Consider the following 27,698-nt stretch of genomic DNA (forward strand, 5'->3'; position numbering starts at 1 on the left):
ACTGTCCTTCTCCTCTCCAACAATACCTAAATCATCACAATACCCACATAGTTTCCGAGATATGAGAAAAATTCGTAACTTTCAAAATACTTGTTGGGCAAGTCTAATATTACATATTTGTCATATTGGACCAAGTATCTATCACTAAAAAAAATATGAAGGAAATCCATGACTATGAAGCAACCTGCTCTGGGTGATTTTGCATGGAATGGCCCAAATTTCATAAGAACATTCTAAGTGCTGTACAAAAAAATTAGTCACATTTTTCAACTCTTAATTTCATACACTGGTATACATAAATTGATACACTACAAGTTTACATGCACTCTGTACTCACCTCTGTGAACCCCATGGCTACTATCTGCTGAACAGCCTGCCGCAAAATTCCGATCTCCTTGTCAAATCCATTTACTCCTGATCCCGCACTGAGTCCACTAAGGCCACTTAAACCACTCGCCGAACTAACCCCACTTGTGGTGGACAGAGTACTGATAGTACTAGCTGCACTCGAGCCATTCTCGCTATTGGCGAAAGGAAGTAACGAATTGCGAATTTCGGCTAATGCCTTTTGATGGTATCCCGATCGGGTCGATTTCCCCCCTGCAGGGTTCATATTGGTCTGCTGGCCCATACTAGTCGGGGACTGACATTCATATGATTGCCAGAGCTGCATACAGGTCCCATTTATTTTAATATGGGCCACAGCAGTTCCAGCTTCAAATTATCCACCAACAATCCCCCAATGATAGATATGCTCACACGTACACGAACACGCATATGAAAACTTCACACTACACCAATTCCTTTGAGTGCCATTTCACTGGAACTTCCTTCCCGCATTATAGTTATGTAAGATGCCAGGGACCTGAAAAAGAGAAAAAAGCAATAACTTCAGTGTTTTCTCAACTTACAAGATTTAAGAGAGAGTAGTAACTTGTGATGGAAATATCGAAAATTTGATACTGCAATATATCGTCAACAAAATATCATCTGTGACGATACGACACAATATTTTCTCCGTATCATGATATCGGCAATATATCATCTCCACGATATATATAGCCAAATATGGTGACTTTATATCACTGACACGATACGTATCGCTAAATTTTGTGACGATATATCGCCAACATGATATATATCATCAAATACCGTGACAATATATCGCCGACATGATATATGTTGCTAAAATATCATAATGATATATTGCCAACATGATATATATCACCAAAATATCATGACGATATATCATTTAGTAGACATCGCCTGGACAATATTTTTTAATATCATGATATATCATCTGAACAATATTGCCCAACACTAAAGTCGTTTTCACGTTCAGAAGACACAACGGCGCTTATGGAGAAACCGCACAGTGTTGCCAATACAGCGTTACCTCATGTCGCCGGGAAATGATGACCTTCCTTCACAATGAAGGTGTTACATATTTTGTATATTTAATGATAATTATATGTAATTATTAATATTAATATTATACTGTGAACGTTACAGTTACCCTTTTTACTATGATCCATTGCGATCACTACACACGCGAGTGTAATGCACAAATATGACACTTCAGAAATCACTTAAAAAAGTAAAAATCACTGAGCGCTCACACAACTGAAAACACTTTTTTGAGAGAGGGAAAAAGTCTAAACAGACCAAAGCAGATCTCTCACTCAAGTAAGGGGAACCTGGCACATGGGTTACATTCAAATTGCAAGCCAAACAAACAAATGAGTTTTGGCCCACCTGAACTGATAAGACGTGAATTTCTCAAGCAAGGCATGTCATATTTCTATCTTGAAGCCCCATATTTTGTCACGTGTTGGAAAGCCTTTCAAAGGTTAATATGGTGTCTATGAATGTATGTGTACATTGGAAACTGAAAGATGATCTTCATTTCAGTATTAATGTCGACAGTAATGTAAACAAAAACAACGTGTATTTGCCACAGAACTAATGTTGCTCACAACAGCAGCATTGGAAATAATTGTCAATTATTAAATTTAAGTAATTTCAATTCTATTATAACAAACTGCATTAAGTTCATATTTTTACTGAATGGAAATAAAATAACAACTCGAAAACTTGGTGGTGATTAGCCGGAATGCTGCGGTGAGCCAGCTCAAGATGACCAGACGTCTCCTTACTTCGTGCGCGGTTCGGGTTAAAAAGAAACTCCAAATGCATGGAAGCAATATTTCTGGGAACCTTTCAGTGGTTATAAAAAATAATTTCATTATTTTCTCCACAATTTTGTCGCTGGAAGTTTTTACTTGGAATTACAGAACAAGAAATGGCCAGCGACGACATTTTCTACTGCATGAATATAAAAAATCTCCACATACTTTATTTGAATATTTTTTAATGCAAATATGCTTTAAAGTATTGATAAATTCTGAGTACCACCATCACCTATGGCAATTAAAAAACAGTGTCAATTTTTTTAATAATGAATGCTTCAATTTTACGGCATGTTTCAATGTTAGGAATGAAAACAATGTAAAAATTGTGTTTTCACAGAAAATTTGCGTTTAAATTTATCTAAAATTATGTAAGCAAGTTACCAGTTTTTTGTGTTCATCATCGTATTCTCTACAAAATTTCCTGCAAAACTGCAGGTACCGATTTTACTTAAATTTGTAAATCCAGAAATTTCACAACAGCGCGCTCGTATTTCCCATAAGAAAAGCATTGCCCATAAGAGCCCATTGTGTCTTCTGAACGTGAAAACGACTCTAGTAGTAACCTCTGTTGGGAGATTGGTATTCCACGGAGTTATTTTTTCTTTGCAAAACAAATGGGCAATTCCATAGTTACAGACATTTTGATGCATAGTTGATGTTGTATATATGTAATGCTTGCATTTTAGAATTATTTTAGTTTATGGTAGTTACAAGTATCTGAACACATTTCTTGATGCAATGTCTGAGGAGTCCAATCTACAAATAAATGTCTGATGAAGGGGGTGTGCCCCAAAATGTTACATAAAAAAACATGTTTCAATGCTTGTAACAACCGTAAACTAGAAAAAAAGAAGCGCTTTCAAACTACACACTGCATATTCTTTAATAATAATGTGAAAACTTTAATTTACAAAGTTACACAGTTACATTTTGGAGATTTAGGATGCAATTATTCTCTATACTTCGATAAAAAAATTAGTTATAGACAAAACTCATAAAAAACAAGAGAACATGCCTTCACATAATTAATGGCATATCGACAGGTAAAGAAGAAAACTTCTGATATACGAACAATGACCCATGGTCAAGATTTTATAAATTGGTCAGCAGAACTAATCAGTCGTACTTATTTCTCAATTACAGTACAGTATAAATATTTCGGATGTTAACATTTTTATATTGTGAAAGTAACTTTTCTGCTGACATTACCCTAGTAGGAACAACTTACACAAATGGAACACATAGGATAGTTTCATGTAAACTTCACACAATCAGTCATGTCACTTAAATACATCTGATAATTTAACATTTTAATTTATCTTTCAGGATTGTAAAATTGTGCTTCTTACACCATTGTTTGGATCTGGTATGCTCATGCATGCAATTAGCAGCTACTTGAAAGGAATATTTGCTTATTAGAAACTTCAAACTGACAATAAATTATAGCAAATCTACTTCCACGTCACACCACATCTATCCAAGCTACACAATAGGCCCGTCTAGTTCGATGCACTCTTTGACTCTCTTTGCACCGACGCGTCTAGTTGGTTACACAGTGCAATACAGAGTCGTTTAGTTTGTTGATTTGGATTCAAGTAGTGTATTTGGTGGTGATGGTGACCCACCGTACCCCTGCGAAAAACGTGAAACTTTTTAGTGGGTTAGGAAGATTATAATTCATATGAACGTTTGTTGTTTTTAGCTCGCGGAGATGCGCTACAAGTGAGTAATTAGCGATTTTGTGTGTGTGATTCATGACGTCACACACAGCGTGATTGACATCTTGCTAATCGTACAAGAGGCGGACACCTCCGTGTTCCGACGGGTTTCTCTCTTATCGCACAACACTACGTCAACCTCTCATTCAGACGCCAGACAAGGAATGCTTACGAGGTTAGGTTAGGCCTGTTAGGTTAGGTTCCATTAGAGTTCGGATGTCAGACGAGGAATGCCTACCAGGTTAGGTTAGGCCTGTTAGGTTAGGTAACATTAGCATGAATGCAAGGCTTTTGGCCTAAAATTAAAAAGCATTCTCACGTGACGTCAGAACACAAGGTTGCTCAAGTGTTGCGCAATAAGTGAGACCCGTTATGTACAGGGCATGTGCTTGTGGTGAGTACACTGTGATTAGTCTGCCACTTCACATACTGCATCAACAGATTGGCAAGTGTATGCTTTAAAGGTATGTACATCATTTATCTTGAAGAATTAGGTCATGATGATAGTAATTATGCGTTGTTGTTGTACATGTTTCAATGATTTCTTGCCTGTATGTTGAACATTTCTTCAAATAAGTTGCGACAGTGGTGAGAGTAGCGATGAATTCGACGTGCATTTTCGAGGGGGTACGGTCGGTCACCAGCCCCTGTTTGGTGTCTGCACAGTTTGCACTACGTTCTGGGTCCGTGTACGGTCACGTGGTGAGTGCTAACTATCAAATGAACATTTAAAGCAGCAGACAGGCATTTGTTGAATCTTCTGAATTTGAACACCACTTTCCATCTCCTTGGTTGAACGTCAGGCTCCGGTAATCTTTTCTACACCCTCGATTTTTCGCACATTTCAAATATTCTCGTTACAAAAATTAGTTCTTCATAATAAACAATGTTTCTAAATAGCGCCGGAAGTAATTTTTTAGATCTACGTGCTACGAAACTTACGTTTTTTATGAAATTAAAATTCCTTGCGTAACGTCAAAAAGGTTTTTCAGAACTTTATGATGGTGAATGATGCATTCATGTCACAGGTTCAAGTCTGAAGATTTCAGATGATCGACTGATGTCACAGGCACACGTCTGATTTTCTTCTTTTTCTTCTTATGATTGACTTGTGCAATAGGAACATTTGCGATTGCGATATGATATTTGTGTGATATATTGGCGGATTGGACATTTCAGACATTGGATTTCATTTATGCGACTTCAGAAATTCGAAATAATTTTGTTTTTGGCAACTGCATGCTGTAAAGGGGAGGGTTGTTTTTCCTAAATGACTTGTGGGATGGGATAATTTGCGACTTCTAATTTTTATGATGGGAAGGGAGTGGAAGTTGGTATTCTGTGGAAAAGGACAACAAGGACTTTCAACATAGGAGTTACTTCATTTTGGGAATTACAAATTGAACTTCGACCTACAATTCAATACCTGACCTTGGTAAAGAGAGGTAAGTTACCTTCTTTGGTTTAATTTTAGCCTTCATTTTTTGTATCTTCATGTGTCAATGCGGAAAACAGTGAGAAATAGTGTTGGGGGCAGGTGACTTCGGCATGCCTTTAAAAGGGACTCTATAGATAAAGGCGGGGCCATGGTAGCGGTAGGGGGCGGTAAGTCAATTACCCCAGGGGCGGAGCCCGGAACCGGTGGGAAATTTGGACTCAACAATTTCAAACGACGAAATCGCAACTTTAAACGGCTGTACAGTCGTAAATACTTCTTTCCGCGCTCCAATTTTTTTAATTCACAAAGAGGATCACATAATCTTCATAATGAAAAAAAAAAAAAAAATTGAGGGTGTAGAACAGGGTACCCGACCCGAACGTCATTTCCTTGCACCACCCTGACACTGGAATACACCTGCACTACACAGTGTGTCAAAAAGTGAAGTGAACTAGACAGTACTGTGTACAGTGAGACCAATGATCAGTGTTCCCTGTATGTTTCCTTACTCACACAGCTAATTTCAGCTAAACTTAGAGCACATCATAATCTACTTCATGACTTGATGAATATACAAGAACTTATTTACTTATTGTAAATTTATAGCAGGGCTTGCATAAAACACATACTTTGATGTAATCAAATGACCATTAGTGTCTAAAGGAATGGAATATTATTGAATAGGAGACACAAATTAAATAAGGGACAAAATAAGGACACACAATATAATGGCTTCCCCGATGGCATAGTGACTTCATCACATTGTAATCACGGGGTCCCAAGCTCAATACCTGGTAGTGTGGTTCAGATCCCACTTTAAACTGTAGGTCCAGTCCTCATTAGTCTTTCTGAACATGAAGTGGTCTAAAAAACTTACTCAAATAAATATACAAAAATAACAAGCCAGTTGGTAGTACATGTACTAATATTAATAACCAGAATAATGTCACATTTGTAAATGCAGTTCTCGAAACTGTCTCACTGCAAGTATAAGGCAAACTCCTTTGTAAAGTTTGTATATACAATCGTTGTAGAGAACCGACAATGGTGGTGCACAGCGGTGTCCTTAGTTATTAACTTGGTCCAGATTCAAAGCTGTTGCTAACAGCAGTAACACAGGACATCATGTTGAATGCAGGTGTGTTGATTTTCAGTTACCCTACTATGAAGTAACTGGAAGGGAAGAGCAGCAAGTGTGTCTGAAATTCTGTGTGAAATTGCAAAAAACTTTCTTAGGGGATCGGAGTTTGGGCCACATCGTTCCACAGTGAATGCAACGTTCTAAGTCATGCAACAATTACAAGAAAAGGTGCAGCGGAATAGGACACAGATGTGGTAGAACTAGTCCTGAATGGTTCACCACAATAATGCATGTCCTTCATCAAAGCAACAAAAGTAGCACTTTTCAAAGGACTGGAGCCTTCTCAACCGTCAAAAATCCTGGCATAAATGGAAGGGTTATCATTACATGCAGACAGTGGAACAGCGGTGGTAGTGTGCTATGTTTTACAGAAATGTCAGAAAGAACACAGAGGGCCTCCTGAATCTCATGAGACTTAGCCATGCCTCCTTTGTTAAAAGGATTACTACCTTCAAACAGCACTATTACTCTAACTACTGGTGTGCTCAAAAACTCAAAAAGATAGTTGTGTTGGTTTTTTTATTTTTAACATTATGTGGCTTGTATGCCATAAAATTTGTAAAATGTAGAAATTTTGGGGTATTTGAATGATTATCTACCAACAGCCACCTCCTCCTGACTACACGTGGAAGTATTTGTCAAAATGTTGCACAACGAATGAAAATCAACTACCACTAAAGTTTTTGTTGTTTCTACATGCAATAAACAGCACTGAAACCATGCTGACTCTTTAAAATTCTTGTCTGACGGGACTGTGAGGAGTTACATCAAAGAAGAAAGTATCCAATTTTCGAAACTAAACAATTAGTTCTTGACTGGGACAGGAAATTTGATGTAAAGCTAGTAGTGCAGCTAGATGTTCTGTGGTGAAAAGTTCATTTATCCTGAAGAGAGGTTCTTGCAAGATATAAATGATTATAAGAGATTTTCCAAATTCATTACTACTTACATTTTCTTCTAAGCTCCCCCATAGCCAAATGACCAGCACTCTGGGGTTGTTTGCCAATGTATCCCCTCGAGAATTATGTTGAATTAATTTTTTTTAATTGACAGATTCCAATGTTTTACATAATATAAATCTGGTCACAGCACTCAGAAAAAAACAAATAACGGGAGAGATTTTCTCTTAGTGTGGTTCGCGTAAAGAAAAACCTGCCATCTCGGAGTACTTTTGCTGCTTTTTATTAGTAAAAACTATTTGAATGCATATTAAAATAGAAAAAGATCACATTGGAAATGCTTTCAGCTCCAAAGCAAACAATGTAAAATTATTGCTGCTGTTGTGGAATGTTGTGTTGTGCCATAATCACTTGCACAAAGCCTTCGGGCTGTTCTGCTTCACAGTAAGATAACACGCTAAGGTAAAGATGTACTTTACTTCACAATAACACATTTCCGTGAGATAAAAACAACTGTAAACATTCATAAACAACGGAATATTCATAAACCATGCAAAATATTTCACTTTCTCTATGGAGAACAGAGGGTTCAAGTGTACCCAGCTCTGTACTGTAATGGGGTTTGTTCCTCAATGAGAGATCCCCAAAAATTGGGGTGCTGATCCAGCATCATGAAAGCAAAAGCAGTAGGCTAGACTCTGGTCTCGAAAACGGCTCGGGTACCCCTTTCTACACCCTCGATTTTTCGCACATTTCAAATATTCTCGTTACAAAAATTAGTTCTTCATAATAAACGATGTTTCTAAATAGCGCGGAAAGTAATTTTTTAGATCTATGTGCTACGAAACTTACGTTTTTTATGAAATTAAAATTCCTTGCGTAACGTCAAAAAGGTTTTCAACAACTTTATGATGGCGAATGATGCATTCATGTCACAGGCGCAAGTCTGAAGATTTCGGATCATCGATTTATGTCGCAGGCGCACGTCTGATTTTTTTCCTTTTTCTTCTTATGATTGACTTGTGCAATAGGAACATTTGCGATTGCGATATGTTCTTTGTGTGATATCATAGGCGTAGCTAGAACTTTATATTTGGGTGTGCACAAAGAAAAAAAATGAGGTCTTGTACCTTTTTAATAGCATATTTTGCAACACAATCATTTGGCTCTTTAACTGCACTGATGTTTGTAAAGGAATATAAATTCACTAAATGACAGTGTTGAAAATTTCTGAATATATGTAGTAGAAAAAAATCAAATTGCATAGAAATTACACACACACACACACACAAAATGTTCATAAATGTTACAAACAAATACATCAAAATACAAGTCATCTATAACAAGAGACATCTGTCAAAAGGTACAATGTTCTTAAACTCATCAATAACTTCATTTACATCAATAGACTAAGCTTTTTCCTGTTCCACAAATAGCAAGAGCAGGGCTTCCAATCTACCCTGCTTCTGAGTTGCTCTTAATTTAGTTTTAACTTGGGAAAGCTTGGAGAAAGCTCTCTCACACGTGCAGCTTGTGACAGGTATAGAAGAAAAGCACTGTAGTACAGAGTAGAATGCAGTAAATATCTTCTTTCTCCAGTAACATCAAAAAATCGAAAAACTACAGACACTCGTTTCATCAGCGATAATGCACACGTTTGTACCAAGTAATCATATTTTGAACTTCTTACAAACTGCCGCTTATTTTCTTTCTTATTGAAATGTCTGTCTTTAATTCTCTTTGATAAAGCAGCCCATTAGGCAACCCTTAGCTACGCCTATGTGTGATATATTGGCAGATTGGACATTTCAGACATTCGATTTCATTTATGCGACTTGAGAAATTCGAAATAATAATATTTTTTTGGCAACTGCATGCCGTAAAGGGTACGGTTGTTTTTTCTAAATGACTTGTGGGATGGGATAATTTGCGACTTCTAATTTTCATGATGGGAAGGAAGTGGAGGTTGGTATTCTGTGGAAAAGAACACCAAGGACTTTCCTCGTAGGAGTTACTTCATTTTTGGACTTACAAATTGAACTTCGACCTACAATTCAATACCTGGCCTTGGTAAAAAGAGGTAAGTTACCTTCTTTGGTTTAATTTTAGCCTTCATTTTTTGTATCTTCATGTGTCAATGCGGAAAACAGTGAGAAATAGTGTTGGGGGCAGGTGACTTTGGCCAATTTCTAACATGCCTTTAAAAGGGACTCTATAGATACAGGCGGGGCCACGGTAGCAGTACGGGGCGGTAAGTCAATTACCCCAGGGGCGGAGCCCGGAACCGGTGGGAAATTTTGACTCTGCAATTTGAAACGACAAAATCGCAACTTTAAACGGCTGTACAGTTGTAATTACTTCTTTCCGCACTCCAATTTTTTTTTATTCACAAATGGGATCACATAACCTACATAATGAAAAAAAAAAAATCAAAATTCGAGGGTGTAGAATAGGGTACGCGACCCTAGAAAACTAGATAACAGAAGTAAAGACTCGTTGGGCTGACCTTGCATCAAATAGTGAAATGCCAATTTGTAGGCCTTCAGCCTCAGAGGGCCATGGACACTTTTGTTTATTTATTTATTTATTTATTTGAGAAAATTTCAGATACAGCACAGGTGGCCATTTTACACTGAAATTGTCAACAATGAGAAAGCAGTAATTATAATAAGCATAAAAATAAAAAATAAAATAAATAAATAAAAATAAATAAGAAATAATTAAGAGTAACAAAACAACATAAAAGTGAATAGCAAATGAACAAAAAAATAAGTAAGAGATGGCACTATGTGATATTAATTACAAGTATTTCTTCTGATAGAAGACCGAAAGGCAAACTCGGAGGAAAATATATCAATACTTGAGGGGAGATCATTGTATTGTGCTGCAAGTCTATAAAAGAGAGATCTTTTTTGAATTTCTAGTCTAGGTTTTTTAGTATAAAATAACCTTGTATTGCGAGTTGTGCGCATAGGTACTCTAAAGTGGAATTCCTCAAGGAGTGTGTTGCAGCGGATTTTGCCATTCACAATTTTGTATAAGTAACTGAAATCATTCTGCAAACGTCGCTGATAAGCAGTTTGTAAGTTTAGAAAAGACAAGAGATGCGGAGATGAAAAATTGCGTAATGAGGGAACCCTGTGACGGACTATAGCTAGGAAGAAGTGAAAGACTGAATCGAATCTGGAGAGGTGAGTGGGACATGCCATGGACCAGACGGGAGAGCAGTATTCTATTATTGGGGAGATGAATGATGTGAAGTACAAAGTGAGGGCTGAGATGTCACTAATTTCAGTGAAACGGTAGAGTAAACCTAAGAGACGCATGGCCTTTTTTGTGGTGCATAAAATATGTTCCTCAAATGTGAGCTTTTGGTCGAAAACAATGCCTAGGTCTTTGTGAGAGGATACTGCTTTGATGTTATTGCCAGAGATGGAGTAAGATGACTTTAACAGATTCTTCTTGAGAGAGATAGTGAGAGTAGTACACTTGTCAGGATGTAATGTAAGGTCCCATGTCAGGCACCAGGAAGTAAATGTTGCTATGTCATTCTGAAGAAGATGAGTATCGTCGGAAGTGGAGATTTCCCTGAAAATTTTACAGTCATCTGCGAAAAGAAGGTAATTGCTAGAGGGAGCTGTGAGATGGTCGGCAAGGTCATCGACGAATAATATAAACAAGATAGGTCCTAGAACACTACCCTGTGGAACTCCAGAGAGGACAGGAAGAAAGTTAGAAACAGTTCCAGGAAAAACAACACGTTGTTGGCGATCGCTAAGGTAGTCTGTGAGAAGGGTGAGAAATTTGCCATGAATGTTGAATCTGTTGCATAATTTGTGAATCAGAAGACGATGACTAACAGTATCAAAGGCTTTGGCCATATCAAAGTATATTACATCTAATTGTGAATTATTTGAAATGCATTCCATAGCATGTGAGAGTAAAACAGACAGGTTTGTAAGACAGGAGCTACCAGGAAGAAAACCATGTTGCTTAGAGCTTAAGTACGGAGAAACAAATTTGTACAGTCTGTCTTTGATTACTTTTTCACAGATGATGGACAGAGGAGAGAGTAAGGAGATTGGTCTGTAAGATGAAACAAAATTTTTGTTACCACTTTTGTGAATCGGTGTGATGTTAGCTTGTTTCCAAGCGTGAGGAAAGATGCCTTCCGAAAAACATCTGTTCAAGAGAATGGAAAGAGGATAGCACAGGGATTGCACAGTTTTCCTGAGGAACATGGTGTTGATATCGTCCGGTCCTAGGGCACGGTGAACTGAAAGAGACGACAATAGATCCTTCACCTCATCGGGTGTAGTGACAAGCGTTGTTAGGGAGGAGGAACAGACTGGTCTTACGTTTGGCAACGCTGCAAGGGAAGACGGGGGGCAGAAGTTACCATGAAAATAAGCGTTGAAGAGTTCTGCCCTTCGGTCCCCTATCGCACTTTCACTATCATGCGTAATTTCAGCTGGAATCCTACTGTTATTTTTCCTTGAGTTTATTAGATTAAAATTTTTTTTTGGGTTTTCCGGGATTGTTGCAGTGATATTGTCTATATGTTCCTTATATTTTTTTCGAAGCAGATACTTTGAGTGTCGTCGCAGAGCCGCAAAGGTATTGTGCGTGTGTTCACTCGGGAAGCCCTTCCAAAGTTGCCATGCTCGTGTCTTGTTGGCCAGTACATCCCGCACTTCGGAGTCGAACCAACACGGAAATCTCCGAGAAGATATTTTCCCTGTAGGCACGTGGTCCGTCACTGCTGCTTGAATGACACCTGTAAATAGGTCAGCTGCCTCGTCGACCGTCCCGTCTTCCAAGATGCACCAGGGGAAGGAGTCGAGGGAAAGTCTTATCTCCTCCCACGGCGCTCGGTTCCACAGGTAGCGTTTGTTCTGGATGGAGGGGCGATGACCTCTTCTAGGGGGTGGGGGGATGAGAATAGAAACATCCAAACTGTCGTGGTCGGAGGTCAGGAGGTTCTTACGTGGCGTGATACTAATATCGTTTAGGGTGGATAGAACATAATCCAGGTTGCTGTCCTTCCTGGTGTTGAACAAATTATGTTGTTTCAGGTTTAAACCACAGATGAAAGTTTCAATAAACCATGCGTCGTTCGTACACTTCGCTGTTCCATTCACAGGGTCTTGCCAGTCAATTGAAAGGTTGAAGTCGCCGAAAAGCGCAACGTCTCCCAGGGCAACTGCCGCAAGCAAAGAATGTGTACAGAATGTAGCTTTCCCCTCAGCACTTGTCTCTAAAAGTGTCAAGTCCATGGCTGTGAAAAAATACAGGTTTTCTCCAGTCTAGTTTCACTTACGCTGGTTGCCCGAGACAAGATAAACAATTTTGTCAAGTTGATTTCATCTTATATCAAGTCCAGAAAAAATCTATGATGTGATCTTCAATTCTGATGATGAATTTTGCCTTGCCTGGTGTGCTCAGCCTTGATGCGACTGTGCTTCTGAGGGCAGCATGATAGTTTCTTGTTTTCTAAGCATCTGTTATGTGCATGTTGGGACATGTTTTTTTTTCTGATCTTACTCTTTAAGGAGAAATTTTAACACTGAAGTGGCTCCTGCGCAGCCAAATTGTTAAGAGCTCCTGTCTATGGTGCAAGTGGTCCCAGGATCGATTATGGTAGGAGCCCCAAAATGTCAGGGTTGACCCAGCATTGAGAGGACAATTGGGAAGATACTCAAAAAGAATAAGTAGCAGGCTCCAACTTCAAAAGTCCGAAAACAGTGGTGATGGGACACTACGCACTGAACATGTACATTGACATCCAATTTATCCAGAGAAATGTCTACTCTTCGGGAACTTTCCAACTGAATTGACAAGCAACACAGGGTGTTCTCGCAGAAGCGACATGGGCCCTTCAGTCTATAGCAAGCATTCATCTTGAATGTGTGAACAATAGACTACTTGGAACAATAGACTACTTGAGACATCACGAAGCACAGTATTGAGATAACGGCCCAGTACGAGCAACATGCAACTGCCATGAAGAGCTTGTTGTGTTGCATCATTTCACAGAGTTGCATATATTTCCTAGGGCTGGTTTGCAAGAGACACATGTGTCACTTGCAACCCATGTCACTTTTTTTTCCCTTCTTGAAACCACAAAAATCATCTTAACTGGGATTTTTTCCCCCCAGAAGCTAGGATTGGCCCGGGTGGGATCAGCCCAGATTTCCCCACGCAGGTTTTTTTCAGAAAAACCCACCTTGAAAAAAAAAACCACCAAAAAAAAAAAGAAATAATACGAACATATATCCAAGAAACAAAAAAATCAAAAGGGTCTGAAATATTTATATAAAACATTGAACGAACAAAGGTTATAATTTTGAAATGTGGTAGCACTTTATATATCAGTCACTTCCGTATGTGGGCAAGCCACATAGTTTCACCTGTGACGATCAACTTTCACAATAATTTTTTCCATGCATAAAACATTACAAACGAGAATTGACAACATTTTATTTAAATGTCGTGAAAGTAGAATAAAGTTAACTGTGGTATAATTAAATCAAACACTTTTCAAATGATTAATTTCATTTCTCGTGCAAATGTTCTGTTTTCTTTCGAAGGCTTGCACTGAGACAGTGATTTTCCTCATGTTGCATGCATGCTCTATACCATACTCTTTTATCCCAAAAATGTCTGTCTACAATGCATTTTCGGAGTACAAGGAACTAAACTCAGTCATTGCAGATAATCCGTCGGTCTGCAATTTTGAAGTAAAACTTTTAAAATTTTCGGAACGACTTGAGATGACCGGACCCCTCTCCGATTTTCTTCATATTTGGCATACTCACTAATTGAGGCCTCCTAATCACGAATCTGAAGTTAAAATTTGTCGGAAACGTCTAGAAATTGCAAAATAAACGAAAATAAGGTGTTAGTTTTCGGAATGGAAACTGTCGATTTTCGCGAAATTTTTTGTTTCACAACCAAATATATTTATTCCTGATACTACCACGACACCAAATTTTAACTATGTTTGCCTAACCTAACCACGTGCCAATGGTTCGTGGGGCTAGCGTCAATGGTTCGCAATTTCTAGACGTGACTGACAATTTTTAACTTCAGATTCGTGATTAGGAGGCCTCAATTAGTGAGTATGTCAATATGAAGAAAATCGGAGAGGGGTCCGGTCCGGTCATCTTAAGTCATACCAAATTTTCATAGTTTAGGAAAGGAGTGGTGGTAAAATCACAAACATACACTTTGTCATAAATGTAAAGCTTTTGAGTTGCAATTTTTAGAGTTACAAGATAACTTAAAGGATCGTTGTCATATTGTATTTGAGAAAAAATTGTCACCATGTTTAAAAGATGGTGGACGATTTGACATGACATATACAAATATTTGAGGTTAGATTTTCGTAGATTAAGAAGACCAAGTCTCAGCTACGTAAGGACATTACTTGAGCTTTAAGTTTTTAATAAAAACTCTGTAATATAGTGTGTGGTTTAGGAAGGGTGGGTCACCAATTTTGAGACCACGATATCTGTAGCAAATTTAGAGTTTTTAAGCTGAAATTCATGTCGCAAATAGGTACACCCAGGGAATAATTTTATCTTGTGTGCATTTGTTGAAAGCATTTCAAGATGCTGGATAAAAAACTGATTTTTCATATTCTGAGGTAACTCCAAATTCTGATGGCATTTTCAAATATCTGCCTAAACTACATTTTTGGACATTAAGAAAAGAGACTTCAATATTTTAGGGCATTTCTTAAGCTATGGTGTGACAAATAATTTTTTAACAATATAGCTCTCAAAGTTTTAATAAGTACTGGTATTTTATTATTATTTTAATTTTTTATTGTTTTTCTTTGCGACAATGACGACAGCACAGGGTGATGTTCTCTGATGAAGCCTCTTTCCATGTGTCTGGACATGTTAACCTCCATAACATTCGATATGGGGTTCTGAAAATCCTCACGTCATTCGTGAACATGTTCGAGCTAGCCCAAAACTGAACGTTTGGTGTGCTCTTATGCATGATAGAGTAATCGGTCCATTTATCTTTGCTGAGGACACGGTTACAGGGGCTAATTACTACAACATGATTCATGAATACCTACTCCCTCAGGTGTTGGAAATGCAGCCAATCATAATCTTCCAGCAAGATGGAGAGCCTCCTCATTGGTCTCTAGATGTGAGGGACCTTTTGGATAGACATTTCCCTGGGAGATGGATTGGCTGCGATGGACCAATCTTCTGGCCACCGCGCTCCCCTGATATCACCCCCTTGGATTTTTTTCCTTTGGGGGTACGTCAAGGATCGTGTCTACGAAACCCCTATTCCAGATCTTGTCACACTTTGCACGGATTACAGAAGTTCTCGAACAGGTTGATGCTGCTATGCTGCAGCATGTGTGGGTGGAGATCGAATATAGTCTCGACGTCCTGATGGCAACTAATGGGGCGGTTCATGAGCTAAAGAACAGGTTGCAAAAAACTGCATGTATTTATCTCATAAAGTTTAGGAGTTAAGTTTCACTGTAGCGGTAGCAGGACTTTGTGGACACCCTGTATATTAACTGTTCTACCATCCAGTAAGAGTGGGATCAAACTGTTGGTCAATTTTTTTTCAGAACCTGGTATTTTAGATAATTTAATCATTTGTCCCGGACTGTGGCTGTGTGTTCATGCTTGGGGCTCTGGCTATGGGACGTGTGCACGTTTGAGTCTTGTGAGATTTCGGCCCGTGAATGAGACTGGTGAACACTCACCATCATGATTAAATTAGGGACCTACGAATGAGTAGTGTAACCCATCACGAAAACCTAGAATGATGACTGGGGGTTCGTCGTGTTGACCAGACGTCACTCCCTAACTGGTTGGATGGTCTCCCACCTCAGAGTAGGATCAGGTGGGACTGCGGCCGGCAGTCTGTAGGTAGGCCTGGACCCTCAATGGCCTGTTGTGGCACAGATTATGTATGTTTATAGTTTAATCATTTCAAGGTGTGAGACCTTGATTGTCAAATGTAAATAGTTTTTGACTCAGTGAACTAAAACAATACAAATTGAATGTTCCAATATATTACTATCAGGGAAAATGTATTTATTAAAATATATATATTTATAAACATAACCTGAAGAAAACCAATAAAACCCAGTTTTCCCAACAAAAATACCCGGGCAAAATGCCAACCCTGCCAGAAGCTAAGATATGCATAGAAAAATGCAGCTGCACCCTTAGGGAATGCTGTACCTGCTTTCAAGGAGTCCATATTCAAAGAAAAATAAATGAAAGACTACGGAAAAAGTGAGGCAAGTGTGGTGTTCATACAAGCCTAAGAAAGTATTCTGAGCATCATCTAAGGGCAGTGTTTGGAATAGAAGCACAAATAGGAATGTCCCAGTCATATCAAAACAGGCAAATCAGTTCAATAGTATCCCAAACATATTATCTTTAGAAATAAGCATTTCTTTAAGAAAGGCTTTTAAATGAGTAACAAAATAAAAAGATCACAACCTCAAAAAATATACATTTTAACAGATATACATACCTTCAATTATCCTGACAGCATACTGAAGTTGCACACCATAGCACAGAACAAATTTCCACTTTAAAATATATAAAAGCCATTCAATCACAAACATTGTAGCCACGTATCTATCACATATTTAAGGCTCTCATTACACAAAAGGCACTATATTTCACAAAAAACTGGCTCCTGAAAGCACTCTTCAAATATTACTTGGAAAACACTCATGCACTGCCATAAAACACTAGTCGTTACACCACTTCAAGAACTTTATGACTGAGTTAATAAAGAGTTAAGTTCACTTGATAGAATCTTGGTAATTCAATATAAAAATCATAAATCGAAGGCACTTAGCTGGACGGATGTGTTATAGGGACCTGCAAAAAAAATAATAATAATAATAAACATTTAATGTATGCCATAAGTAGAAAGTTCAACAATATTCATAAGCATGTGCATAAATAAAACTAACTCAAAGATAAAAGCAACACATGCCTGAAATAGAGCTTGTTCTACATAGTACAGTTCTCCCCCACATTCACTTCCTGAATGACCCACTGTTTCCTTGTAATCAAGATGTCCCAGGGTTAGGTGCCAGAGCAGCCCTTGGCTGAACCTTGCCTGCTTAATACTACGCACAGAGTGGACTTAAACTGACTTTTGTATGACATCAGGCAAGGGTAAGATTACAGTCAAACTCTCATAGTAATTCATCAGTTGAACTAAACTATTAAACTACATGGTGTAGTGGTGTGACTTTTTCAAAAGTATTGCCGGCTATCAGTATGACAATTATGACTGCTAGACATTATAACCCCCCTCCCCCCACTCGGTAAAGAAAATATGTCTTCGAGCTAGATGTTTGTTCATTTCGTTCTTGTTTTGCAATCAGCACAGTGATTTAGCCACAAACACTCCTAGAAAGAACTACCACTCATGAGACAGTTACCACAAAAATCCAATGAATAGTGGTAGACCCTTGTCAGTTCTTCATCTCTCTCTGTTTCTTTGCAATGAGGTGCGAAGAGGAAGAAGAAGAACCACTTTTCTCGGGTCAGTTTGACGTTTGTGTGGTGAGCACTGAGCAGATGACAGAACTCCGCTCCTTTGAGGAAGGGAAGCCCAGCTGTACGTACTACTGCTGCCAACTTAGTATTTTGGAACAAGGTTTGTCCAAATCACGAATCACACCAAGGAACTATATATTCGTCTATTACCTAACTGGTCTCAGTTGCAGTTCAATCCAGCCTTGGCTCTGCAGTCTACCTCTAGTTGCTTCACAGAAAAGGTATTCCTAGGTGGGACTTAGCTCTTTTCTGCCAATCTGATGAGACAACACGGGCTGATCCGGTAGTCTGAATAGCAACAGGGTCCCTTAACAGGCATATGAATAACCCCATAGTGCACTATGCCCCAAAGTCCTTCCTCGCTCTTTCCTTGCATTGTCTTCTCCCTTGTTGCCTCTTCAGGGTAGCGGAACGGCCTCCCTCTTCACTTCTGTCACTCGACGGCAATGGTGTTCATTAACGTACAGGGTGACAATTAATGAATTATATGAAATAAAATGGAAATTAGTGACAAACCACGTAGTACACAAACTGTATTGCACATGTAAACGGCACTACAGACATTCGGATTTAGGTTATGACATGTTCGATATGTCTGCCATCTCTGGCGATGATGTGGGGCAGATGAACAGCAACATTCTGCATGACCCGCTGAAGTGTCGAAACATCGATGACCTCCTGAATGGCAGTTTTCAGCTCGGCAATGGTTTTGGGGTTATTTCTGTACACCTTATCCTTAACATAGTACCCTTCCAGTGGCCTCTGGGTACCCCAGAGCCAGAATGCGGTCCCCAAAATACTCCTCCAGGACATTTTCACTTGCAAATGGCCGACATCAACACGTTGCGTGCGCATACGCATACGAATTCCCATCATGCCCTGTGGCCAGTCATGCAGTTTGGATGTCATCACTCGAACCGTTCAGAAATTATTATGGTTTTATTTCATATAGTTCATTAATTGTCACCCTGTATTTAACAATGTTGTCATTTTATTGAAGCAACTTTTTAATTCTTTACATTTTACTGTTACCCCACGCCTCTGCCATGGCGTAATAGCCATGTAAGGGCCAGGGCCTGATAGAAAAGTTTTTTCATTGGGTGATGTGTGGTCAGTGCATCAAGTCCCATAGACACTGTTTTCTGGCATTCGTGACCAGAACCTGCTTCTACTTTTGAAGTAGCTCCCCAGTTATCCTCAAGACTCTGGGTCAATGCTGAAATTTTGGAGGATTCCACCAGGAACTGAACCTGGGACCGCTTGCATCAAAGGCAACAGTTCTAACTATTTGGTGGTGTCGGAGCCTAGATTCCTTTGCTAACTATAAAATATTCCTTTATTTGTTTTCTTATTAAGATGTGTAACATACATTCTGTTTTAAATGTTGGTATCATACCACCCAAACTTCAATGGCAGATAATATGGACATCTTTTCCTGTTTCAAAAAGGAAATCAAGTTACCATTTCTAAAATGTAAATCAAGGTCAACCCATATCATATGGTTTGATTTCATTTTTGAAAAAATGATTTATCTTCAGTGTGGCTACTCTAGGACCATGATAAAATTCAAGTATAATTCCTGGTTTTCAAGGTGCCCAAAATTCAAGGGTACAAACAGATGTTTTCTCTATTTCAACCTTACATATTACCTAGCGCCTCTTATCACTCACAAACACAAATATATTAACAATATAAAGGGTCGGTGTGATTGCAATGTATCCAAAAAACTTTAATTCAATTGAATTAAACGGTACTACATATATTTAACTTAAAGTGCGGAGTTTACATTTGCCATTTCACATTCTCGGGCTCAAACTACATCTACAAAAACCAGTCACAAATGTTACGGAATATACTAATTACAAAATATGTTAATTGTATAAGTATTTCAAACTCAAATTTAACTATTCAATTTCAAGGTATCCTAGGATTGCATGGAGGGGGAAGTGACTGTAGTTACCAACCTTCGCAGCAGGGTGTACTGCTTTGATCTGCACACTCGATTCCCACCTCCTCCTCTCATGCTATGCGCAGTCTTGCTCCAGAGATAACAGAGACAGAGTAGAGTGAATTTTGTGTTTGGACTCGTTTATTTATACATTCATCAATATCTATGAAATGGTCAAACATATACCTCTCGAATATGAATTGTTCTAATCAGCCAATTTTTAGTACAATTCAGAGTAATAAAATAATTTCTGTAAATATATTCAAACTAGTACTATTCTCAGAGCATCCTTAACAAAAAATCATCTCTTTTTTTTCTCAATAACATTTCTATTGTACTATTGATTTAAGAGGGCCGTCAATCTTCAGACTCTGAGTCATATTTGGGCTCTAATATCTCTGATGGGCACTCGTATCGGCTCAGCCCTACTGTTTATGCACATTGAATGTTCACGTATAGCATGATTTGCTTGTTGAATGTTTGCTACAGTGTTTGAAGAAAGTGAATGCGTCAGTTCGGTCTCTCATGGGGTCTGCAAAACTGCTGCCCCACACTTTCAGGGAGTGTAACTGTCATGGACATTGTGCAAAATTTGAACTCTCTCTTTGCATTGCACCAATTTTGCTGTAAAATACTGAAATTGATGAATGGACACTTTCAAAGGAATGCCCATGCCATCGCCATGACTCGAACCTGAAACACTTGGTGGGGAGACAGTAAGTTGGTCAATCAAAACTGGTAGCTGAGATGGAAACAACACTCCTTTTACAAGCCTACTATAACACTAAAGTCCCACAGAGGTCTAAGACGTCATGCCTTGCGCTCCGGACATGGGATGTGTGCAGGTTTGAAGCCTCCTGGGGGAATCGTAACAACCTCTCTCAAGAGATTTCGGCCTGTGTATGGGACAACAACGACTGGGGGTTCATCGTGCTGACCACACATCATGCCGTAACATGTTGGATGATCTCCCACCCTCGGCAGGTGGGAGCGAGGCTGGCAGTCGATATAAAGGCCCTGGACCTCACGGGCTGTTATTACTATAACAGTAAGATAAAAAAAAAACTTATGTAATACTCAACATGTTGTACATAGACACGCATAGGCCACATATCTCTCACACAAAATTTGACAAAAAAAAATGGTGTAGCTAAAATTCGAGATTACTAAAAAATCATATGTTTATGACTAGTTAGCACACAAAAAATTGTATTTGTGTTATTTAGTATCACCTTTCTGCAACTTTTGGCTAATTGCAACAACGAGGATAAGTGACGAAAGGACAGTCGCAAAGAACACCCATGCACAGGTCAGGAACCTGGGTGCAAAAATGAAAGTTAACAAGTTAATGTGCTCGGCCACCAAAACCATTGCATAGGTACATAAAACACACAAACAAGTAGATGCTGTGAGCCTTGATGCACAATATTTTTTGAACCTGGGATCTCTGACTTTGTTATGCATTCACCATTACACCATAGAGGATGGCTCTTTCAATGTTGCACTCTCAACGAATACTGCATGCACCTACTTGCAACTACAGCAGATTTATTGATACACTGAGAATTTTAAGTTGACTCAAGTAAATCCATTTCAACAACCAGCTAGCAAGTGCCTCCAGTGGTTTTGCTAACCAACATCGATACTATCTTAGCTGTGTTCAAGAAGGTGTGTGGCCCTGGTGTTTCTCATGCTAAACAAAAGGAGGTTGCTGGCATCATGAGTGGAATGCAATAATAGCAACGCCGGACCCCATGGCGGAGTAGTTAGCACAGCGCGCTGCGATGCCAGGGGTCCTAGGTTCAAATCCTGGCCTGGGCATGGATGTTTGTGAGTGTCCGTTCATCAAATTCACACATCCCCATCTTCACAAATTAGTCCAAAGTGGCACAAAAAGCAAATCAATCAAAAATTGCTGTAGCGAGAGGATTTTGCTAAAGCGTCAAATAGTTTGCACAGACCACACTAGATAGCATTCGGAATTGAGAGCTTCTTCACTCGAGTGAAAGAGGCTTGACCAGACAAAATGAACGGTATGCACTGGAAGCCCATTAGAATGCATGTAACCGTAATTTGTCTGTAGTAGTGGATTCCAAAAGATCGATCATAAAGTGAAAGATGCAGCAAGACTGAAACTTACGTGAACATAGCCCTCATCCCCATGCTAAAATGTAGTTTAGTCTATCTAACCCACACACAGTGATATGTGAAAATGAAATAGATGCCTGTCGGGTGAAACTACCAAAGCAGATATTTTACATGTATGATTATTGTCACTTTACAATTAAATTCCATTGTACGCTCAAGGGTGGGAGGCTCAAACAAGTATGAGTGTGCAAAAGCGATCTCATGCAGTACTCCAGTTCAAAACAATGCATTATTTTTTGTAGTAAATAAATTTGCGAGGAACAATTCAGATTGTAGTGAATGAACTGCCTTTTACTATTGATGCACAGCATAAAACATGTAGAATGCTCCTGCAGTAGATCTGGCAAAAAGAATTCTACCTCGTCGACAGCAACTAAAGGTTACTTTCCAATTAAATTAAAGGGTATTTTATACTAGCAAAATCTAATACTGTACGTGGTGTCAGTTATGGCTGCATGCATTGTCTTGTTGAATTTATATCCAATTTTGTTGTCTGCCTCATTCTTGACCATCATGACCCTCATTACAGCAAGCATGTTTCACATACAATTTACCACTAGCCGAGACTTCAGTACTGATCATGTCATTTGAAGAAATCTATTGCGAAGCCACTTCAGAGCAGCCCAACATGCCAAAAGCACCCAATGTGATATTATTGTTTTGAAGTCAAAGTATAGTTTAAAGAAGAATTTGTCATGTTTGTTTACTTAACTTGACTTTTCCAATCCAGTGGGTCAGTTCTAATGATGTGAATGAATGACAAATTGACAAAAGAGGCAAAACTGCACACACAATGACTGCTTTCAATTCAACCCTCCAACACCTGGATCTGGCATCTGAACCCATAGCCAGTATAACCCTCTGAGGACAAATTTCAACAACATTAAAATCCTCCAGATTACCAGCTAAAGCGACTATTCTCTTTGTTATCTCACTCACTCGATCAAGATTAGGATAGTTTAATAAAAACAATGGTCTTGTAAATCATAAATGAATTAATAATTCTATGTAAGACTTGTTTTGTGCTGTCCACGTGTGTTTTTCACCAATTTAATCTTATCACTAGGGAATGAATTTTTAGCTGTTTTATACAGGTCGTTTCAGATATGCATTTTAGGACATGAAATCAAATAAAATGAACACACTTTGTTGCACCTTTTCAAGAGATTAACACATCTACCCCCCTCTTTGATGTCCTCCTCCGTAGTCAAGCGGGTTAAGGCGTTTACTCGTCTTCAGATCGTTCGCTGCGGGACGGCGTAGGTTCGAATCCGGCTCTGGTCGGAATTTATTCGGCCTACGTATAGGGCCGGTGGCAACCCACCATCGTGAGGAAATTGGGGAGCTCCGAGTGAGTGAGCGTAATCCGGTCGAGACGACCTACTATAACGGCTGGGGATACGTCGGGCTGACCCCCCGACTATTCCAATACTGGTTGAAGATCTCCACGCTTAGAGGTGACGAAGGAAAGCGTGGGAGGGAGACCGGCAGTCGGTAGGTATGTGTAGGCCCTTCATGGGCTGTTGCACAAAGGATTATTACCCCCTCTTTGATGTTTCAGCTCCATCTCCCTTCCTTTTCTTTCATATTTTGTTAAAAATTTAGGACAGAAAAATAAATGATTCTCACTCTTGAGCAGCTACATAAAATCCTAGGTATAAAATGGTATAATATAATCATTGCAGCCCCAATAGTTCCCAAGATAATGTGACAAAACCCGCGAGAGGAAACACACAACTTCAACAAAATCTATTCGGAAGAAGCACAGTTCCCTATGCGGTCCATGCGCATTATATACAGAAGGTGCAGAAAAAGAGAGCATTGAATAACAGCATTTTATCTGCACCTTTTTTAAAACATTTTCAGAACTTTTTATACATTCCCTACTTATCACAATTCACATCAGCTTCACAATTAGCCAGAAGTAGCAGAAAAGTGACATAAAATAAATCAAATCAATCAAGCTGGTCCATAGCACACAATGCCAGCCAGCATGGTGATCCACGTTCACGATCGCACCATCCATTCTCAGGTTCAAGTCCATGTCTGCACATGGACATTCTGTGTACGACAATAGTTCCATCTAATCATCACTCATAGTCTTCATTAGCCAAAGTGAGAACAGTAAAACTAAGTAACAAAAATTCACATAGGCTAACTATTCTGCCACAGGGGCTGGCAAAATTAATTGTCTAGGATCTCCCTTCCATAATAGCTTGTAAAATATGAATGAGCATGCATAAGATTAATTGGAATATTATAATCATCTACGTTCCAGCTCTCACTACATAATCAACGTAACAAAAATATAGAACCCATGAACGTTCAAATTCACTTTATGCTCAGAAAGGTTCGCCTAGATGGATCTACTGTTTAAAGTGGAATCCAAACCATGGTACAATGTATCTCCACCAGAAATCGAACCCAGGGCCCTTGATTACAAAGTGACGGTGATAGTCACTTTGCCATTAAATATAATATTTTTTTTTTTTATTTGGAATTAGTATTGTAGGTATTTGAATAATTATGGAGAATTTTTACAAATAGGACTGACAAACATTGATTCCAGTTTGATTTCTGTTGATTCCACGCAACAGATTGAAAACTATAATTGTATCAACATGACAATCCTTGGATTTAAGAGGGACTTACAAATAAACAACACACATGGGAATTGGAGTTAATAGATAAAATCTTGCAATACAAACATAAAGGGGATTTTAATATATAGAAAAATAACAACACTGAATATAGTAAATATTGTTGTGACTCGTGTTTTCCAATGTTATACACCAATGTTAACAAAATGTCTTGCAGCTATGTGCACATTAACACTATTAAGTGTCACAGTTTCACCATTAATATGAAAGTGTTTACAAGGAACATAAAATCCATCAATGCAATGGCAAATAAAAATAATTACATACTGATGACTCATACTCCTGTTGTATTTACTTACTTTGCATTTTTAAAAAGGTTTGTTTTTAATAGGGAAGTGCACAAGGTCAAGAATTACTTAAATTAGCTTCCCACATGAGAAATAAGGTCAAGAATTACTTAAATTAGCTTCCCACATGAGAAATAAGGCAAACTGTTCTATAAATGTGTGTCCTACTTGTACATTTGTTCATGTTCTCAACAAAAACAAAGTGCACTGCATAATCAAAAGCTACTAGGTGTACATAACATAATAAATATGTAGGTCTAGTATGTACTAGTGAATAGTGTCAAAACAAGACCACTTTTTTGTATTAGGCTATTACTTTTAGCCACATATATTCCACCTGGAGTGATGCAATGCTGACACAATACTGTTTTACAAAAGGCACAAATATTAATAAATGAAATGCATAATAAATAAACGCTGAAAAATTATATTTATCTGAAACACACCGGGCCTTCTTAAATAATATAAAGCCGAATTACAGTCCAATCAAAAATATGTGCTATTTTCATTAGCAATTGTCAGTTGGAAAAAGCACATCATTCTCAACATCATTAATAACTTGCGTGTTTGAAAAACTTGTTGTTACATTTCCAAACATATTACAGCATATAATATATACATATCACTAAGTTCTGTTTATATTTATTCTTATCTATTACTGATCTACATGAAGAGTTTTAACAAAAAGCCACAGGCTATACACACAGCTACCTGACATGAAGATGCATTCCACATCAAATGCTGCTTACTCCGCTCTTTAATACCGCACGTATCGTATTTCTTACATTAGCATATGTCATTTCTTCAAATAATCATCAAAATCTTGTTTGTTTTCGTAATTCCTCTCAATCAAGTAAGCAGATGGAAAATGTATACTTTATATACAGTTCACCAAATTGGCAAATCCCGAGGTCGCCATCTTGTAGTCCCACATTCCTTCACACCAGCTCCACAGCCTTACGAGTCAAGACTCAACGCACTCATTCTTGCATTAGTTTGCAATAAAATAAACTTACCTCCATGTTTATATAATATTAGGTTCCTTCAAAATCTTGACTAATTACGGAAAATACATAAAATTTAAACATGTTGCACAGTATCACTATAAACACTTTGCTTTGCTACATTATTATAGTCGACACGAAAAACGGGATGTAGTCTGTGGAATGCAGCTTAAAGGAGAATCTCGAACTCATCATCAATGCTATGAACTACTTTTCTAGCAAATTGCTATAAGTTTACGTAAATATAGTGCTGTTTTAATATCAATAATCAAATTAAAGTTACTTGGTTCTGTTTCCATCAATATTTATTTATCTTTATTATTTTAACCTTTAATAAATTTATAATTAGCAGGGAGTGGTCACCACATTCTTTTCTGAGCAGACCTTGAGCAAACAGGGAACATCGAAAGCATGCAGAAGTATTTCTAGGAGGCATACTTGGAAGCTGATATATTGTTTCAAAAGGAAATTGAGTTGGAGATAATAAGAGAAAACCAAGTTCCACTAACTACAACTATCCATTAACTTAATTAAGCTTCACAGACATGCTGGAACGTTATATCTAAACTTCTCGGTCGACCTTGATTTGGTAACTAATTAACATTCTCGAAATTGTTACGAAGACCAGCAGCAAATCGCTTCTTTGGGATTTGGTTTGCGGTATTAGCTTAACTGGGCGCGTTTGTGTGAGATAAATACAGCATGAGCGATAATACACACGATCATTTCGATTCGCGGTTTTTCAATTTTCAAAATACATGTTAATCAATAAATCTGATACTAAAAAAAGTATTCTCTGAAGAAACGAAGCAAATAAAAGTTTGATTGGAATTTCAAACTCCGTTAAACTCGAATCGTCTAAATTTCATTCTGACAAAATGTGATTTTTTAAATGCTGATCTGGTGAAATCATAGCGAAAGTAAAATTGTTGCCTACATGGGCGTAGCCAGAAATTTTTGTAGGGGGTCGGGCAAATGATAAAAGTTGAATAGCAGAAAAAATAACAATGAGTATTATTACCATGGTTATTAATGTCATTATATAATAATAAATATTATAAACTAATAAAAACAATTTTATTCGAAATAATAATAATAATTATTATTATTATATAAATGTGGAGACTCGATCCACAAAACGAGTGAATACAACTATTTTCCATTATTTCTGTCGCACTTTATGCAGTTAGTATCTGAAATGCATTTTGGTATTAACTTTTGCACGTCTGGTTCAAGAAAAGGCTTTAAATGATAGGGGATTTTTTTCCTTAAATCTTGTTGTGTGACCCCTCACCTACAACTGTAATTATTAGGGCCTCCCCCATGGCGCAGTGGTAGGCGTCATTGCCTTGTAATCAAGGGGTCCCGGGTTCAATACCCGGTGGAGGCACAAGTGGTTCGGATCCCACTTTAAACTGTAGGTCCAGTCCCGATTAGCCTTACTGTGCATAAAGTCGACTTAAAACACCAACCAACTCAACAACTGTAATTATTGGAATTTTGAAACCTATGGAACCACTTGTTCTTTGGATGAAATGGTAGAATACAACCTTGTTCCTGCATTTTTCACTCAGTGATTTCGATCAATGCATTTTTATTTGATTATTCTGCTCGAATACAAACTAAATGAACATTTTTCTGTTTTTAACAATAAGAGTAACAAATTTTCGGCTTTCTTGTTTCTTTAAATGA

The 27,698-nt window shown here is 38.2% G+C and overlaps 1 protein-coding gene across 2 annotated transcripts in view; it reads right to left on the reverse strand.

The window, feature by feature from the left end:
• Positions 1-26,152, reverse strand: part of wts (serine/threonine-protein kinase warts) — a 90,324-nt gene extending 64,172 nt beyond the window's left edge. The window contains exons 1-3 of one of the 2 annotated variants that reach the window (XM_083134446.1): positions 26,019-26,152; positions 16,914-17,269; positions 338-865 (exon numbers count right to left, since the gene is read on the reverse strand). In XM_083134446.1, the coding sequence (XP_082990572.1) occupies positions 338-673 (336 nt within the window). In that variant the 5' untranslated portion in view covers positions 674-865; positions 16,914-17,269; positions 26,019-26,152. Of the gene's footprint in view, positions 1-337; positions 866-16,913; positions 17,270-25,713; positions 25,923-26,018 lie in introns of those variants that run through there. The other variant, XM_083134447.1, reaches the window with a different exon arrangement.
• Between the last annotated feature and the right edge of the window lie 1,546 nt (positions 26,153-27,698).

The sequence above is a fragment of the Lepisma saccharinum genome, chromosome 13 (assembly GCF_977018435.1).
Source record: "Lepisma saccharinum chromosome 13, izLepSacc3.1, whole genome shotgun sequence".
NCBI classification, from domain to species: domain Eukaryota; kingdom Metazoa; phylum Arthropoda; class Insecta; order Zygentoma; family Lepismatidae; genus Lepisma; species Lepisma saccharinum.